Raw genomic sequence first — 12,895 nt, 5'->3', positions numbered from 1 at the left:
ACAGACGTACAGTCGAATCCTGCTTCTCACAGCAGATGGAGAAGTGACAGATGATGGGATGGTGGAGCTGAAAACTGGGAGCATCAGAAATCCTAAAAAGAGTTTCCTGGGAGTAAGACCCATTGGGAAAAAATGGGACTGACTTCTGCGTTGTCCTATTTAGCATTGCTCCCTTAAGCACCTCTCTCTGATAAATGGGGTAAGAGATCCCTCACCCACCCATTATTCTGTTTTGGTCAGCTTTCCAAAATGGCAATAAGTGTACTGTCAGTGCTTTTTGTTGCAGTTCCCCTTTTAATTTTAGAGAGATTTTAATACCTCTTCATGAAAATTGTTGCCCCCCTCCAAATTCCACATTCACTAGTTTTTTTTTGTTTTGCATTTGTGGTAGAAGGCTTTAAATTGTATGGCACTAGCAAAACACCATGTGTGTTTGCATGCATGTTTAAACAAATTGGGAAAAGCACAAACTCACTGTTCTTGAAACTGAGTCTTTTTGAGCATAGAAAAATAAGGAGAGTAAAAACTTTACAGTGCAGGCCTAAACAAAGATACACCCTTTTCAATTCACTGATGTCAGTGACCTTGGAAAGATGTAATTCTGTTTAGGATGGTGCTGTTTTGATCAGTTCTCATTTCACTGAAGATAAATTTGTTAACGCTATGTTCCAACTAACATTTCTCCACGAAACAGATGTTTTAAAAAAGGTTTGTGAAGTTGTCTGCACAGACCTCTAAGGAATTCTCCTTCAGTGGGGGGAAGTCATCCTCCTCTGGAGAACACCTCCTACTCACTCCAAGGCAGGCTTATGCTTAATTAAGCTGATCCTTAAGAGGACTATTGTGGGGTGGAACCAGTCTGCTGCCCTGCCCTCTCCAGGCAAGGCTCAATTAGCCAACTCCTCCTTGTAGGCTAAAAAGAAGAAAGAGAAAGTGAAAGAGAGGTATTTCTCTGTTGACTAGGCCGAAAGCAATTACCAAGTACTTTGACCATCTCAGCTGCCTGAAAGCTTCTAGCTTCAGCAACTAAGAGGAGGAAGGACAAGATTCCTTCAAAGTGGATTCTTTACACCACACTCCTTCAGACCTGTGCCAGGCTGAGTCATCGTCACTCCAGGCATCGGGTTGTTGCGATTGGCTAGAATCAGCTGGGGATTTCCTCCTCTCAGCTCTTCCCAGGCCCAATGGCCTCCAAGGCTCTGGTTTTGCCTCCTTGGATGTCACATCTACTGAAAAGCCTTTCCAGACCTCCCTTTGAGGCCTTGGCAGGAACCAGCACACAGGTTCGTCGCCCCTGGCTACTTACTCCCTTCTAGCCCAGCCTGCCTCACAGGGCTGTTGTGACTATTTATTAGAAGCCAGTTTTTCAAAAAAAAAAAAAAAAGAGTCACTCCGCACATTCTCAGAGGCATTGTGTCTCCCCCCCCCCCAGAATGGCCCAAATGATTCACCCTCAGTGGGAGTTCAGAGGAGGCCCTTTGCACATGCTTGAAGGCCTTTGAACTGTGGATTCTTTTGCTGCGAAACGTCCTTTATATATGTGCGGAAGTGGGATCACTCTGCACATGCTCAGAAACACCAAGCTTCTGGGCCTTAGTGGAGAGGCAATGAAAGGTAGGAGGATGGAGATCATACAGGCTTGCTCTAGATCAGCTCTGGCTTCTTTGTCAGCAGAGATAGCCCCCCCTTTGGAGAAATGGCCTCACTTTTTGGTGCCTTAGCATCTTTGCAGACAGCTCAAAGCTGCACAGTTGTGGCAACTACCTCAGGGCTGCCCCCAATGTAATACAGATGCTGCCATTTGCTGAGTACACAGGCTTCCCGCCTTCTGTGCATGCCTTTGATTGCGGCATCCGTATCTAAGAGGTAAAAGTGGGAGAGCAGGCACCATAAGAGGCAGCGTTTGGATTCCTCCTTGTCATAGGAGGTCTCTCTGATGTGAAAAATTCATCTTAGCAGGTGCACGGAGGATGCTACACACTCTGTCCAATCATTGGCTGATCCTGCAGATTCCTCTCTAGACCCCAAGGGGGTGCCCAAGGGAATGGGCCAATCACAGAGGGCTTTTCAATCACTCTCCCCTTCCCAGGGAAAGCAACATGAATCTGACAAGTAGGGGGTGCTACTGCCATCTACTGGCCACGATGAGAAACAACACCCTGCCACAGGAACGGAATCTATAATTTCTGAGGAGGAAGAAGGGGAATGGTCAGGGAATGACATTGCTACCCCGAGGCCTCTACTAGATTGTTCCAGACACAGCGCTTCTCTGGACTTTAGACAAAAATCATTCAAGCGCTCAATTACAATCAGGATCCTATATATCAAGTTAAATCCTCTCCCAATCTGGATAAGCAAAGCTTTAAGAAAACTGTAGCTGTTTCCCCTCTCTGCCCTTTCCCTGCACAATCTGAGGAGGCTGTGAGCTCTGAATGGGCAATAACTGGGGCAGGCAACAGTTTGCTTATGATAGCTAAAAGAATTCTACTCCCTGCCTGATTCTGTTACGGAGGACCTTAAAAGCTCCCTTGATTGAAGCCCTAGTAGCTGCTTTGCACTCTGAGGCCATCTTACCTAAAGATGGAGACAATGCCTTGAAAGACTCCACAGGCAAAGTGGTTCAGCCACCTCTGATACCGATCCACACAAGACAGATGGGTCAGAAAAACTGTTCAATCTGGTTATGAGATCAAGTCCTCCCTTTAAGTTTTCCCCTTTTCCCAGATCCAGGAATCCTCTGTGACACTCCCTGATGTCTCAGACCATAACATATTTCTTGCAGATTGGTGTCATGAATCAAGTACCTCATGATCGGCTCTTCAAGGGAATCTAGACCATTCTTTTCTGGGTGCCAATGAAATCAGGTGAATGGAGAGGAACCTTAGATTTGAAGTCTGCCAACAAGATGGTAGTCAAATTCTGTTTCAACCAGAATCCCTCAGATCCATTCTACATGTTCTCCATCAAGGCGACTTTTTGATCTCAATTGACCTCAGAGAAGCATAGCTGCATGTTCCAATGAATCCCACTTCTAGGCAGTTCCTTCACTTCACCTGCAAGGGTCTGCACTACCAATGTAATGCCTTTCTTCATCTCCCAGGATGTTCACAAAGGATATGCTCCCCATCCAAGGAGAGTGCACAGCAGGATCTAAGCGAGACCCTACGCCTCCTTCTTCATCATGGTTTCCTAAGGAATGTCCCCCAAGAGTCATCTGAACCTGACTCAAGACATTATCCATCTGGGAACAAGGATTATTACCTCTCGGGAAGGTTTTCCTTATAGAGGAGAAACAGGTCTGCCTAATCTAGGCTGCTCAGAGACCTGCAAGTTGCAACCAAGAAGGCAGAGGATGTCATGGTTTTAGCCAGACTTCTGGACATCATGGTCTCAGCCATGGACATGGTTCAATGGGCCTGTTTCCATCCATGTCCCCTTCTGTGGACTCTCTTACAGTTCCAACAGGACATTCTTTGTCATCCCAGGAGATTGTCTGTCTCACCAGAGTCACACAGATCCCTGACACAGTGGTGCAACTGGCACAGTTAGGATGTTCGGCTCCCTTGGTTCTGACAACCAGTTCTCTGGGCTGGGGTGTCCTTTGCCTGAGCCAGATACCCCAGGGGAAGTGGAGGGAATGGAACCGCAGTATAAATTGACTGAAACAGAGTGTGATCAGGTTGGCACAGCTAGCATTCAAGCATCTAATAGTTGGAAGGCACCTCCCAGTAGAGAGAGAAAACGTCACAGCAAAAATGCACATCAGCCAATAAGGTGGAATGCAATCTCGCACCCAACAAATGGAGGCATCTTGACTACTGAGATGTCTTTCTGACATCTACTAGCCAGTTCCTTGAAATGCAGCAACTTGTAGCTGTGCTCAGCGTAGGGATGCCTTCTGTTCTTCACAGGAGTCTACATTAATAGAGAGTTCATAGAAAGGAGTGTTTCTGAGGAGAGAGGGCTTCTCCCTGCAATTTCAGGCCCTCCAGTCTCTCAAGGAAAATTGCGCCTTTTTTTCCTTATAAGGAATACCCCAACTCTTTATCTCCCTCTAGTGGACAAGGGTTACACAAGCATTCAGTCTCCGCATTCCAAGGCACCTCGAACATAGAAGCTGACTGGCTGAGCAGACAGCAGGATAGACCAAGGGGAGCAGTCACTGAATCCCATAGTCTTCAGATCATCGGTGTGTCGCTTTGAGAATCCTTGCATAGTTCTTTTCATGGGCCCAGAAAAAGTTCCCAGGTTCCCAATTTAAAAACTCTCAAGCAGAAGGAGAAGACTCTAACTCATCCATGGACAATGGGGTTCCTGTGTGCCTTTCTGCTCTTTCTGTTGACTGCCAAGCCTCTCAGCGGGGTTTGGAGAGTGATTCTCATTGCCCCCTTCTGGCCCAGGAGATGATGGTTTTCAGATCTAGTCAACATGGCAGTAACTTGGCCTTGGAGGATTCCGTCATCGCCAAGCCTACTACAGCAGGGTCTTCTTTCTCACCCAGAACAAAAATGGCTGTAACTAGCCCTGTGGAAATTAAAAAGAGAACTTTAGAGATCACAGGCTTCCCCCAGGAAGTGGTGGAGGTCATGCTAACTTCCCAAAAGCCACCTTCCATCCACATTTGCGAAATCACCTGGAAGGCATTCCACAGGTGGTGTAGAAGAAAAGGACTGGAGCCTCTTTCTCCCTCTGAGGAAGACATAATCCTCTTTCTCCGTGAGGGGCTGTGGCAGGGCCTTCATCCAAAGACACTGAAGAGACAATTATCAGCTGAACAATGACAGAAATTCACTCTTCCAACAGCTTTATCAGAGGCTTTATACAAGGAGTGACTCATTTATCTCCAGTTAGCTTCAGGTTTCTGACAGGGAACTTGAAAAGAGTACTAAAGGCACTAATTCAACCTCCCGTTGAATTTATAAAGCAAATAACTAAAGTTGCCTTCTTGGAAAGCTGCCCTTCCCATAACAAGTTCTTCAGCTAGAAGAATGTCAAAATCGTCAGCTCTGTCAATGAGGGAAGAGTTCTGTTCCTTTCAGCTGGATGAGGTTCTTCTCCCCTAGATCCATCCATCCTTCCTTAGGTCAGTTCTCCTGTCTGTGTTAACTAGCAGGTCATATTTCCCTCGTTTTGTCCAAATTAAGTACATGAACATGAAAGATTGTGGCACAAGCTGGATGTTTGCAGAGCTCTGTGTTGCCCTCTTTGACATTCAGAGGCCTTGCTCGTGTCTCACAGCACACACATGTTGGGGAGGAGAGTTTCTAAGGCTACTGGATCTGGCAGTGTATTTTCAAGGCACGTGAAGCATTGCCTCTTCCTGCTCCCAAAGTGGTAATGGCACATTCGACCACAGCAGTGGTGACATCAATGCTTTTTTTCATCTAGCGTTCCTGTCGCCGAAATATGCAGGGCAGCCACCTGGTCTTCCTTTCTCACCTTTGTTAAGCATTATAAGCTGGACAAGGTGGCCTCGGCTGAGGCTGCTTTCAGGTGCAGAGCACTCCGGCAGGTGGCAGGTGGATTGTTGAACCTGAGTTCCTTCCCTCCCACAACATGGTTTAGCCCTAGGATATCCCAGAAGAGGACTACTTCCGCCCACCAAAGGAAAATGAAATAGTGGACTTACCATGAAGGTTTCTTCTGTTCTGTGGAGGCGAGGTCATCTTCTCCCACCTGGATTGCGACAGCTCCGGATCCTCTCCTCTTTCTTCTGATCTTATTGAATATAGTTCAGTTTCAGTGAAATATTATTACAAATAACCTCCATAGGAGGAAATTTAGCTTAACAAGTTGTCTAGGTTTTTTAGTGTTCTGTTTTTTTAAAAACGGAGCTTGCCTTTGGAAGGACTGGGGAAGGCCCGCCCCCTACTGGTCCTCATAAGGATCAGCTTAATTGGCATAAGCCCTGCCTTAGCGCGAGGAGGCGTTACCCAGAAGAGGGTAACTTTGCCCCCACTGAAGAGAAGTTACCTTCAAGGTAAGTCCAATGTTTTGTTTTGTTTTACCACTATTGAATCCTGAAACTTCTATATGTGTAGCTCCATCCACAGGAAATAGCAGTAGATTCACACATACTTAATCAAGCTTTGCTTGATGACTCACTCTGTTAAGAAGCCTTATTTCGAAGGACATGAAAGCTCTGTGTGTGGTGTGTGATTTGTGATGGCCCATCCACACATTTTTAGTTCTTGATGCAGTCATTAAATGATGAAAATGCAGATACAAATTGAGCTGTAGACCAGTCCCATACTTGAAGTGCTGCCAGTCCATTTCAGGAACACTGCTGTTCCCCCCCCCTTTACTCAGCCAGCAGTAATAATAATGAATAATACAGTGTTTTCCTTTCTTTTTAGTTCAGTCTTCATTTCTTGGCAGTGCTGTTCAAACAACTCCTTCATCGAACACACTGTGGAAGACAAATTCATTAGGAATGGAAAGCATAAGCAGGCAGAGATCTTCATCTGATCCACCAACTGTCCATCCCCCCGTTCCACCATTGCGTGTCACATCTACAAGTATGTTTGCACTTTTCTCCTCCTTTCCTTTATTTCTCTGCATCTAATCATGGTCGGCCTCCGCTTTCCATTTTCGCAACTCCATGCTTCTTCCTCTCTGGTTGATGTAATTTCAGACCTTGCTGCTTTGCCAGCTGGTTAGTGGAATGAGCATCAGTGGCTTGTTCCCACAGTTGTGCGGAAAGGATACTGTAGGGTAGCTTAGCAAGGAATCCAGGCCGTTCCTCAAGATATATTTTTAATAGTGTTGCATTAGGGTAGGTAAAGATAGTCCCCTGTGCAAGCACCGAGTCATTACTGACCCATGGGGGGATGTCGCATCACAATGTTTTCTTGGCAGACTTTTTGTTACGGGGTGGTTTGCCATTGCCTTCCCCAGTCATCTACACTTCAACCCCAGGAAACTGGGTACTCATTTTACCAACCTCGGAAGGATGGAAGGCTGAGTCAACCTTGAGCCGGCTACCTGAACGTGGCTTCTTCCAGGATCGAACTCGGGTCTTGATGTGAGCAGAGCTTGGACTGCAGTGCTGCAGCTTACCACTGCACCACGGGGCTCTAGTGTTGCATTATGTTTTTAGAATTCCCTGTCGGACAATATTCTTGGTATGATCTTTATTAGTGCTTGTTTCAGCAGTCGTACAATGATTCTTACTTGTTTTTAATGAACTATATTAAAAATAAGAACTCTGCTATGCAGTACATCCATCCCCTTTGTTCATTACGGATGGAACATATAGATGATGATGATTTATAATCTGCCTTTCTTGCTGAGACTCAAGGCAGGTTATAACTATAATAAAAACTTTTCATTCAGTCAGTAAGTGGATTACAAAATAGAATTAACTGCGTTTGAATCTAAGAGCAAAGATAGTTAGGTAAGACAAAATAATGCATTTGGGCTGGGACTGTAGGTTGGGGAGAAATATCAGAATGTAAGCAAACAAGAGCAACAGTGTAGAAAGCAAATATATTTGTTTATGGCAACTAGGCGGTCGGTGTATGAAAAAATTCGTCCCTAGTAAGAGTCGCCTCCTGAAGTGATCCATTTCACCTCAATTTTGCTCCCTCTAAGAGAATGCCCTCCTGAACAGTTAGTTCTGTTTTACAAAATGAAAGAAGTATGAGAGCCTTCCTAATAGCCTCAGGCAGGACTGTTTGTTCCATAATGTAGAAGCCCCCTGCCCCGAGATGGGTCCTACCAATATATAAATGTGTCCTAAAGAGCTTTGGTTCATGCTAATTATTCCCTGGGGGAGCAGCATGAGCCACAACCTGCACCCCAGTATGTAGAATGCACATATCGAGGCCATGTTTGAAGGGCAGGTTGGTTTGCTGCGTCTGATCCTTAGATTTTGCACAAAGGGAGGATTTCCCACATTTTGATCAGTATTACAAAGAGTGTTTTTTTTTAAAATACTAGCTTGTTTCATTTTAAAAAATTGGAGAACATTTTTTAAGCGTGCTTGTGTTCATCATTATTGTACTATATATGTGCGTTTTTCTAGGTATCCTTTCTCCAGTACCACCTCCAGTTGTGAAGACAGCCAGTATGCTGGAAGCTTTGAGCCACCAATCAAAACAGCCGTCTGCACCACAATCCAAGCCTACGCCACCCCCGCTTCCTCCCCAGCCTCCAAGCAGAATTTCTCAGAAGAAGCCTGTTTCTGGGTAATTGTGCGGTTTTCTTCCTAAAGTTCTGCAAGCTGGTTAAAGTCCTTGGGGCACCAAATTGGTGCATGAATATAGGGTCTACATTATGCCACACTTCTGCTGAAATATCTGTTGCCCTTTCTCTTAAGTTTATTCGTTAGCGTTCTATGTTTGTGGCATTCTCTTTTGAGGTGAGGGTGGGGCAGGCTTCCTAGGGATATAAAAATATTATTTTTCAGCAGCAAAGACTACAATTACACCTCTAATTTGACATCCTGAAGTGGTATAACAAAACAGTTAACTAATGGTGTATACTGGGGATAGGTCGATTCCCTGGATTGCATGATCTGTCCCCCCCCCACCCCCCACACACTAGAACATTTATAATTCAGTGGCACGTTTTGCATTTATGGGACAAGAATGAATACTGAAGATCACAAGAAATAACCTAAATGTGTTAATTCACCCCGAGTGTGCATTAGGTGTAGCTGCTGGAGGAGTCAACCTTATACCTACAAGGGTTTCTAGTAATCTGCGGGCTCTGATGGTCCTCCAAAAACAGTATAAGGTCCATCAATGGACTACAATCTTCCCTCTGCTTTCTTCTATCTCGTGTTTTTTTAAGAGAACCTGCCTCTGTAATGGACTGATTTCTCCATCTCTCATTAAACTTTCATGTTGTCCAGTTTTGAGATTTATGTCCCGAATTCAGAACAGATCAAGGAGCTTCAGATAAGGTCTAATGATAGAGCTCTTCCTTTAAAGAACCTTTTGTTAGTACAAATAATTTTTATGTGAGACCTTTTTTAACCCTTTCCATCAAGGCACCCAGAGACTTCTTTTAGAGTTTAATCTTTATTGAAATAAACTGTAATCTTTCTAATAAAGCAAGATACTAAAATATAAAGGCTGATTAAAATGAAACCAGTAATTGATTAACACATGCATGCAATAAAAAGTAAATCTCTTAACATCTCTCAGTAAAAGCTAATAATGATTTAATCAGGTTATATTCAAGTCTACTATGAAATGCACTGGATTCTCAGTAAATGCACAGATACAAACATTTCTCACTTAAATTTTCTTCATGCGATGTTCTTCCTCAAAACCCTAATTTTGTATCCGGGTGACATCTTTTGTACTAATTAACATGTGCTATCTATAAAGACATATCGAAAATCTTTCACACATGACAATAATATATGGTCTTAGATGTAGCTGATATTCAATCATGTAACATTTTACCAAAGCCAAGTGTGATGTTATGATGCAGGTGGATGAGAAACTATAAATCTTTAAATGCTGTCAAAAAGTTAAGCGAGCAGATTATTAGTGGGTCCATTCTTGCAATTAAAAGAATCATTACCTTTTTCATACGACTTTTAATTGTAGAAAAGAAGAAGAGTTCAGTAGCACCTATAAGACTTACAAAATTTGTGATAGGGTATGAGCTTTCGTGAGCCAGAGCTCACTTTTAATTGGTTGTCAAAAGATAAAAAGAACAGCTGTGAATTACATAACCTGCTAACAAACTACACTGAAGACATGCAAAGTTCACTAGAATACACGTGGAGTATATTGTGATTGAATCCATATTCCCGCTACACCTCCACATTCCAATGGCTGTCCTTCCATAGGTAAACTAGCTATCTCTTGATTCGTTACTTTTCTTTAAAATTAACAAATCATGACTTTTGGTAGGATTGATGTTTTTCCTCTTGCCAACAAAATCCTGTTGGGTTTTCCAAAAGTCCTGCTGTTCAGAGCTGTGTGTTGTCCTCTGTGTAAGTGTAAAAGGGAACTGGAAAACAAATAACCTGTGTTTAAATTGAATCGCTTTCTGGTGTACAAGAAAGCTTCCTGCTCTTCTTGATTAGTGCAGTAGTGCCAAATCAGAAGCATGAGCACGCTATGGAAAGCAAGGAGGCTTGTGCAGAAAGAAGTCAATGCCAAAGACCCTCGTGCAACCACATGCTAATTAGCAGTTGCCTTAACCATCAGTGCACTGAACCTGGACAAGTATTGTATTTTCTCATCTCCAAAATGTTGCTTGCTGGGCCCTCAGAAAATGCAGCAGAAGCACAGTCTTGAGGACTGATGACTCAGTAAATTGAAAAACAAATGGACACGTATCACAAAAAAAGGATAAATGTCCTTATTTAAGGGAAATTCTCATTTGAGCCTTCTTCAGCACATGTTAAAAATTCAGAGTTAGACATTCAAGCAGGCGGATGATCATTGCAGAACAGTGAAATAGTGAGGAAATGCACGTAAATGCAATAGAATCATCCACCAAGGTGACTGTTGATAGGAATGGTTGTTTCTCTCCTGAACAGGACCGAGAAGTCATCTAGCTCAGCTAACAAGGGGCAGAACAAAGGAGCTGGATCTCTGCAGCAGTCGTGTGGTAATGATTTTTTTAATCCTCTTTTTATCTCTTGGCTCTTTAGCAACAGATCCTGGCCAGTGCCCAAGCTTATTCTGCAAGCAATAAAATTGGCACACTATAATTTTTGTATGGAGTGCAGTTTGTGCAAAGCTGTTCCCCACGAAGGCGAGAGCATGGTCTCTAACTCACAGGAAATAACCTAAAAGTGATGACCTATCATGTAGGCATTTCCCAGATCTTCACAAAGAATGAGTGGGAGGCAGATGCCGACTGTAGATTCCTTGCCTTAGGGTGCATGCACAAGCCCCATTGTTTTCAGTGGCACTTAATGCTTATATAAGTGTCTACTGAACTAAACCCTGAGAACTGAGCCAGTTGACCTAGCAAGGAGAAGCTATCATTCTGAAAAGCAATAGACAGTTTAGGTAGCTCAGTGGGGAAGCTGAGTTGCAAAAGAGATAACAAATGTGCATTATTTAAAGAGTAGGGTATGTCCCTTAAAAATCCATTTTAATTAAAACAAACTCTGCTTTCTTTTAATACCAGGAGAGACTTCATCTGCGTCTGAGATGCTTGGATCTCACGCTGCCCCTTCTACAAACATGTCTGTACCAATCCAGCCTCCAGCTCCAATGCCAAGGAAATCCCAAGCAGTAAGTAGGATGGAGTTGAGATCAGTCAAGTTTGGATTTGGCAGCACTTGGCTTTGGTGGTGGTGGAGAGTGCCCTCAAGTCATAGCTGACTTATGGTGACACCCCCCCCCCGATGGGGTTTTCAAGGCAAGAGATTAACAGAGGTGGTTTGCCATTGCCTGCCTCTGCAACCCTGGTCTTCATTGGAGGTCTCCCGTCCAATTACTAACAAGGGCCAACCCTGCTTAGCTTCTGAGATCTGACGAGATCTTGGCTTTGGTAGTGAAAGCTTAGCGTGGTGTTGCCTGATTCTGAAAAGGGAAGGCAGCTGCTTTTCAGTTTAGTGGGTTCCTCTTTTTTTCTTTCTTGTTTCTTGCCCTTTGAATTGCAGTACACGTGAAGGTTGGGCTGGAAGCAAAACAGAAAAATGAGATGTGGAGCTCAGCCCACATCTCTCATTGTAGAGGCAAATTTGGGACTATTCCAAAGAAAATCATTTGTATGTTGTAGCAATAAAGCAGTCTTGGATAAACTGTGAAAATCTAGCCTACCCAATGAATCTTGGCTAGGATGTCTGTCATATATTGAACCCCTTTAGGCAACTTACAGTGCCATCCTAAGCAGTGTAACTCCTCGCTTAAGATGCCACTTTTAGTTTCATTTGATTCCCAATCCATGTCAGTTTTAAAAGTCAGCACACATTAGAGTGGAAAAGACTGAATGTATCCTAACCCTAAGCTAAAGAGCTTTAGCTAAACAGATCTTACTAAAGCACCTTACCAGAGGCTTTATTATAAGGTCTCAGCTAAAGGATATGAACTAGATGAATATAGTTTAAACCAAGTCTGGTAAATTATTTACTTCAGGAAACTCTTGAATTAATTTCCCAAGCTATAGGTAAAGATAGAGAACTTGGGAGGGATAGATAGATGAGTTACATAATTAGATTTTGTACGAATGCTGGACAGTATGTCTTTTATGTACAAATATGCAATATTTTGTCCCCAAACTATGTATTATAGTGTAGATTGCTATTCAAAAAGACACAGAAAGATATTCAAAACAGTATTAAGTGAAACCCAGCGAGATTTGAACTTTTAATAGCGTTCACTGGATGAGTCTTGGCTTGGTTGTTAGTCTCCTTTCACATGCCCCAAAAAGAGATCCGTCTTTTTCCTGAAGCCATAATCTCCATGTCTTTATAGAGTTTTTAATTGGACATTGCCATATCTCTTCCTTGACACTGTGTCACAGCTTAGTTATCCATTGTTCAAAAGCTTCTAGTAACTATTATGGAGTGAAAATACCACCTTGCCTTTCTTAGACTAAGTTTCTATTTATAAAATCTTTTGCTTCATAGGCTTTTATCTTCTTCATCAGATGCTAGTGGAACTGTTAGCTAAAAGCTTGGGAAATAAAACGTGCACCTGGTTTTTGTTTCCCATGTTACTTAGCTATTTTGTGTCTCTTTCTGTTGCAGTCAAAAACAAAACCCAAGAGAGTAAAAGCAATTTACAACTGTGTAGCAGATAATCCAGATGAGCTAACATTTTCTGAGGGTGATATCATCATAGTTGATGGTGAGGAAGATCAGGAGTGGTGGGTAAGTATTAGAAACGGTGCTTTCCCAGGCCTTTCATAGCACTAGTATACGACACTGACCCATCATGGTGTGAATTTCAAATATAATACCACAGTCCAC

The 12,895-nt window shown here is 43.2% G+C and overlaps 1 protein-coding gene across 2 annotated transcripts in view; it reads left to right on the top strand.

Annotated features, from left to right (window-relative positions):
• ASAP2 (ArfGAP with SH3 domain, ankyrin repeat and PH domain 2) overlaps window positions 1-12,895 on the top strand; it is a 118,373-nt gene that overhangs the window by 99,998 nt on the left and 5,480 nt on the right. Inside the window, exons 23-27 of one of the 2 annotated variants that reach the window (XM_054993643.1) lie at window positions 6,357-6,518; window positions 8,027-8,189; window positions 10,508-10,578; window positions 11,107-11,213; window positions 12,674-12,796. In XM_054993643.1, coding sequence (XP_054849618.1) covers window positions 6,357-6,518; window positions 8,027-8,189; window positions 10,508-10,578; window positions 11,107-11,213; window positions 12,674-12,796 — 626 coding nt within the window. The remainder of the gene's footprint in view (window positions 1-6,356; window positions 6,519-8,026; window positions 8,190-10,507; window positions 10,579-11,106; window positions 11,214-12,673; window positions 12,797-12,895) is intronic. The other variant, XM_054993710.1, reaches the window with a different exon arrangement.

This window comes from Eublepharis macularius, chromosome 1 (assembly GCF_028583425.1).
Source record: "Eublepharis macularius isolate TG4126 chromosome 1, MPM_Emac_v1.0, whole genome shotgun sequence".
Lineage (NCBI taxonomy): Eukaryota > Metazoa > Chordata > Lepidosauria > Squamata > Eublepharidae > Eublepharis > Eublepharis macularius.
Note: the sequence above shows the minus strand (reverse complement) of the source record. Positions and strands in the feature narration are given on the sequence as shown.